The 5,915-nt window shown below is 40.7% G+C and overlaps 1 protein-coding gene across 1 annotated transcript; it reads right to left on the bottom strand.

The window, feature by feature from the left end:
• Positions 1-1,817: 1,817 nt before the first annotated feature.
• On the bottom strand, positions 1,818-5,117 carry LOC135413267 (general transcription factor IIE subunit 1-like). The gene is made up of 4 exons (XM_064652715.1): positions 4,525-5,117; positions 3,679-3,880; positions 2,884-3,101; positions 1,818-2,490 (listed from the first exon to the last, which is right to left on the bottom strand). Exons 1-4 carry the CDS (start codon positions 4,988-4,990, stop codon positions 2,087-2,089), a joined length of 1,290 nt encoding a protein of 429 aa, XP_064508785.1. The 5' UTR covers positions 4,991-5,117; the 3' UTR covers positions 1,818-2,086.
• Positions 5,118-5,915: the final 798 nt, after the last annotated feature.

Genomic DNA, 5,915 nt, shown 5'->3' with positions numbered 1-5,915 from the left:
TTAAATAAAAAGATAATGTAATTCTTTTGTGATTTAATTTTTTAGTTTGTTGGGAGTGTCTCTAGATATTATGAGTGAATTTTGAAATGGCAGCTTATGGTCACATGCTTCTCATGTCCAAAAAAGTTACTAGCAAAAGGTTTGAAGACAGTTTAGTTACTGTGCAGACTTTAAACTTGAGGACATGAAATACATTGTGGCAAAGGTAAACCTGTGAACGTGAAACAATCAAAGTTATTTATGACTAGTTTAGCCCAAGAATCACTCAGTAAACCTAAAAGAGGACATTTTTTATGAAGTAGAACAAGATTATGTGTGCAGGTTTGAAACAAGTCTAGTTTATATGGTGAATCATTAAATTCTAAGCTCAAGAAAGAGCATGAGCACACACCATTCCTGATTTCTTGCCCTGGCACAGTGCCAGTTTAATCTCAGCCAGTGCCTAAGCACCAAGCAGCTGCTTGCTTACTCCCTCACCAATGGGATCAGAGAGAGAATTGGAAGACTGAAAGCAAAAAACCGCATAGGTTGAAATAAAGACAGTTTAAGAGCTAAAGCAAAAGCTGTGCATGCAAGCAAAGCAAAATGGCAGCCCATCTCCAGGAGAGCAGGGCTCCATGAGGCATAACGATGACTTGGGAAGACAAATGCCATCCCTCCAAATGTCACCCCCTCCTTCTTCTCTGAGATGTATATGCTGAGCATGATGCCATATGGGTCTGGAATATCCCTTTGGTCAGTGGCAGTCAGTTGTCCAAGCTGTGTCCCCTCCCACCTCCTTGTGCACCCCCAGCCTCCTTGGTGGAGAGGTGGGGTGAGGAGCAGAAAAGTCCTTGCTCTGTGTAATCCCCACTCAGCAATAATGAAAACATCCCTGTGTTATCTACACTGTTTTCAGCACAAATCCAAAACACAGCCCAACACCAGTTACTGTGAAGAAAATTACCTCAGCCAAAACCAACGTAGTGTATGTAGGAAAAATGCACTGAAATTGTATTTCTTTGGTCATACTTCCTCTCCACCGTTTCATCACAGAATGGTTGAGGTCAGCAGAGACCCCTGGAGGTCAGCTTGTCCAGCTCCCCTCCTCTGGTAGGGCCACTCAGAGATATTTGCCCAGGTGGCTTTTGAATGAGAGACTACAACGTCCCTGAGCAACCTGTGCAAGTGCTCAGTTACCATTACAGTACAGTGTTTCCTAATATTCAGAGGGAACCTCCTGTGTTTGTTTGTGCTCTTCTAGTCTACTTTCATTATCCCTTACTGACATAGCAGAACTGTTGAAAAGTTAAGCTCTCAAATTCTAATGCCAGTCCTTCTGGCATACTACATATGTAGCTCAGTTCAAGTAGAATTTGTTTCTTGCTTAAAAAGAGCACAGGAGATGTGAGGTAGGAGAGGTGAGGTAGGAGAAGCAGAGTCTTGTGCTTAATACATTGCTTGCTCCTGTACCGATCTGGACCAAAGTGAATGTTACATCCTACTGTTCAATGCCCGTTGCACAGTTCATCACTTGAGACAGTTCTGTAGAGCAACAAGTACAAAGAAGTGCGATGATTACTTTTAGGATGAAAGTTCAAGAGGCCAGAGCTGGTTCTCACCTAATGCTAATGCAATTCAGTAACAGCTCTTCCCTTGGAAGGAGATTGCTGTGTGGCATCTATCCCTTACTGTTGTGCAGTGAGTGACCTAACAAAGTAATGCGAGACTGGTATAGAGCAAAACCAAATCATACTGGACTTGGACTCATCTTCACTACTGGAAGTAACTGCTGCTTTTGAGAGGAAGGTGGAATAACTGATTTCTTACAATAGATTGCATCACTGCTTTTGAAATGTTATTTTAATCAGATCCCAACGTGTCCTAAAATGATTCATGCTCCAAAACTAATTACATCACTTACAAAGTCTAAGCATTAAGACAACAGAAAACACATAGCCATTTTGGGTTGCTGTGGCTGCAATGTTACTATCTTGCATAGCCAAGAGTTGAAACAAAACTTAACCCTTCAGTGGTAAACTTTAAAGAGCATGAGTTAGAAGCCTTCACCCATTCTATACACCTGTGCATATTCACACAGTAGCATTTACTCAAAGACAGACCGAAACATTTCTTGTCCTACTTTTATATAAGCTTCTCTCTCTTCTTTTGTCATAAGAGAGACGAGCTCTGGATTTTCACTGACTTCACCATATGCACGTGGTTGTCCAGCTACCATTAAAATAGGACATAGAGTTTCCTGTTCCTCTTGTTCAGAGTTGCTGCCTGCTGCTTTCATTCCTGCTCCTCTTGAGCATTTGGCATCCTCTTCAAACTCGCTACTATCACTGCCTGATTCATGTAGCTTGCTTTGGACAACAGGAGCCTGATGTGTGCTAGATGATGACTTCAATTCATGGATCAGAAGAGTCTTGAGGATTTCATTGTTGTTGACAGTTTCGTTGACAGTTTCTTTAACAGTTTCTTCAATTTCTTTAGAAGCATTTACTCCTAATACACAATACTAAGTATTAGAGGGGTCAATAGCTTACAGTTACCACAGACATCCTACATAGATGACTTTTTCTACTCTGGATGTTTTCTACCCACACTAGAATTCTACTGAAAGTACAGACATTTCCAAGAGCTTCCCACTATAAAGATTACCACTAACGTTATTGCATGGTTAGAGCCAGAACCTTCAGGACCTGGTACCTGACCTCTGGCTTTAGGAATACTACCCCAATCAGTCTAAAGGCTAGTTTTTAGAAACTATGATAACCACTAGTGCAGAATTGAAGCATTATTCTATCTTCTAAACCAAGCTCACTACATTTTCAGTAGGAAGGCTATATTTAAATGCACTAAGGCTGATGAATTTATTTGCTAATGCTTAAAACTTACCACTGTTGGTGGCTATTGTTGCTCCTTCCACAGTGCTCTGTGACAACCAGATAGGTTGCTCTGTAGTTGTTTTTTCTCTTTTCTTTTTGCGCTTTGAGTCTTGGACATCAATATCTACATTTTGGGTGTACGTAATGCTGAAAGAGGAACTTCTGTATGCCCATTTTTCAGGGCAGCTGCAGGATTCCAGCGCACTTGAGCCCATCTTCTGATCAAAGCTAAATGGAGGATCACATTTTGAATGGGTAAAATTCAGGGAAGAACACCCTCAGCTCCCATCAAAAAAAAAAAACAACAACCAAACAACAAAAACCAACAAACCCTCCCCCAAACCAACAAACAACAACCTCAAACAAACAAAAAGAACCCCAAAAACATGTTTTGTCAGCAGACTAACAAGTGCTCTGGATTAAAACAATTTGCATTCCCTGTTACCTCATCTCAGAGGCAAGTGGTTCTGAACTGTTGATTTTTGCAAGGTTTTTTCAGTAGTGCATCTCAACATGAAGCACACTGATAATGTTACTTTCTCACAGAAAGAGCTATAAGCACTAGTTGAAGGAGAAATCTGAAAAATAAATCACTTAAAAAAGGTAGCAAAAATAAAATTATAAATGCATAGCAATAATTTAGAATGCCTTAGATATTACAGACTTCTTCGTTAAAGAGCAGACTGTACAGAACAGAGCAGAATGGAGTACAAAGTAGGCTGCAAGTTGAGTATTTCAAAGATTTTACACTGGAAAGTTGTTGGGGTTTGCAGTAATCAGAAGTTCTAGAGGGTTATGTTTATACCTTTCTGATAATTCTGGTATTTCTGTTGGCTGAGGCTCCAGCAAGTCATATGGCAGAACAATATCTTCAGTCTCACGCAGCAGGACAAAGACAGGTTCCATCTGCTCATTGAACTTCGCTAACAAGGTTTGAGCATCATGCTTTGGAAACGCTGAGGCATCTTCCTCTACTTCAGTGTTGCAGTAAGTGCAGTGGAAAGTCTCTGCAACATTTTGCAAATTGGAAATTCTCACGTTCATAGGATGCAAAAAGATCAACAGTACTTTGCTAAGCAGTCCACAGCCTGGACAAGTACCAAAACATTGCAGCTTTATTTGTTTGTTCACATTAACTAGGTGAACTCAGTTTTACAGGCAAACTTGAGACAAACTGATATTCAGACACTTTCTATGCAAGAGGAGATGTCTCAGGAGAGAAATTTAAGTTTACTTAAATACTGACCATCATCAGATCGTAAGGTTTATTTTTTTATTCTTGGATCTCATCTCAGTTCTTAATGTAAGGAAAAAAAAAAGACATTTGCAAGCACAAATAGCATCTGGTTTTAGTTCAAAAAGAGTAATTTAGAGTCAAGGCATATGCTAAAACTCTATATATAGAGGCCTGAAATCTGATTCCCAACCCCAGCTCATATATTCAAGATTATTCTTCCTTTTACTTGGCTTGTACAGCACTTTCTCTGCCACTGACATCCCAGCTTCTCGTGTCCCAGACCCTTGTCCACCAGCAAACAAGAAGCATATCCTAACAAACATGCTTTTATTGCAAAGTTCACCTAGGAGACAGTTCTGTGTTCTCAAAGTTATTCTCTAGGATAACAGCAAATAAACAATATAAGTAATATACCTGTAAATGCATCAAAGAGCTGATTGACTTCAAGGTCTGTGTAAGTGCTAGAGCAAGACGGACATATAAAAGAGGACCTGGTAGTTGAATTCTGCTCATCCGCTTCTATTTTCCGGCGCACATGATCTAGTTTGTATTTTACCACATCCACCAGCACCTTGTAATTGATGTAATAGTAATTGTGCCTTGTGCTCTTCCCACTAGGCCCCGTTTCAACTCTCATACGCATTTTCACCAGCTTGTCTGCCTTGAGCATGTTGAGGACAGTACGCAGCTGTTTACGTTCATACTTGAGCAGCTGTAACAAGTCATCCTCTTTCACACAGGAGTAGTGGATCAGTATATCGAGGGCCAGGGCGTACTCTACACCATAGAAACCACGCACTACATACTTGGCCAGACGCTTTAGGGCTGCTGGGACCTCTGTGATAACGTTTTGCTCCTCCATCAGGAACTGAACCACCATCAGAATGAGAAGTGCTGTATAACAAACAGAAGGGGGGGAGCTGCAGTGAACCTTTCTTAGTCCTCACAGGCAGGAATAAAGCATGTCATTTGCTGTGCTATGCTTTTGCAACAATCTTCACTGAATAGATTAATGTAAAATCCTTAACCTGCACCTGGGGATTGGGAAGGTATCAATAGATATCAAAGACTGCCTAAACCTGAAGTACAACAATGACACCTGAAAGATTCATGTCCTCTTGTGTAAAAATTCACAGAAGATATCTAGAAAAACAGGTTACAGAAAGCTCATAATAATCCTCTTACAGAATACAGCACAGTTAACTGGTATGTCTAGGTCTGCCTGAAGTATCTGTTTGCACTCACATTCAGACAGTAAAAGTAAAAGTAAAGCCTTCAAAAATAAATCTCAGGACAAGAAATCTTTAGCTTAGTTCATAACAACATGTGAAATAGACAAAACTGTATCTGCCTTTGTGGCAAAGCCACAAGAAGTGTTTGAGCACCTGTTCAGGGATTTTTCTGCTGGCTGCTGTGGTCAGACAAAGGCCTTGCAAAGCTGGGGCACAGGACACTCCAACTTATCTGGCCCTCACTCAGCACAGCGTATTTGGGGTACCGCATTTTCCTCTTTAGTGTTCTTCTGCCCTATAGAAGAAGGGCTTCTGGCCATAACGAATTCCTAATCCCATTAACTGGAATGTAACTAATTTTCAGCAATCCAACTGTCATAACTGTTTCTTATTTGTAAGGAGTGGAGGGAGAAGAAAAAATGAATTGAGGTATGTTTCAATAAAGCTACATCCCAATTCCCTTCTTTGAGGCAAAGGAATACATTAGTATTTGATGCTGCAGCCTCTAGCCAGACTGCTTTGCAGAGAGCCATGAAACGTGCAGCCAAATAGTGCTGGTCAGAAGGTGTGCTG

This window comes from Pseudopipra pipra, chromosome 4 (assembly GCF_036250125.1).
Source record: "Pseudopipra pipra isolate bDixPip1 chromosome 4, bDixPip1.hap1, whole genome shotgun sequence".
Taxonomy (NCBI): domain Eukaryota; kingdom Metazoa; phylum Chordata; class Aves; order Passeriformes; family Pipridae; genus Pseudopipra; species Pseudopipra pipra.
Note: the sequence above shows the minus strand (reverse complement) of the source record. Positions and strands in the feature narration are given on the sequence as shown.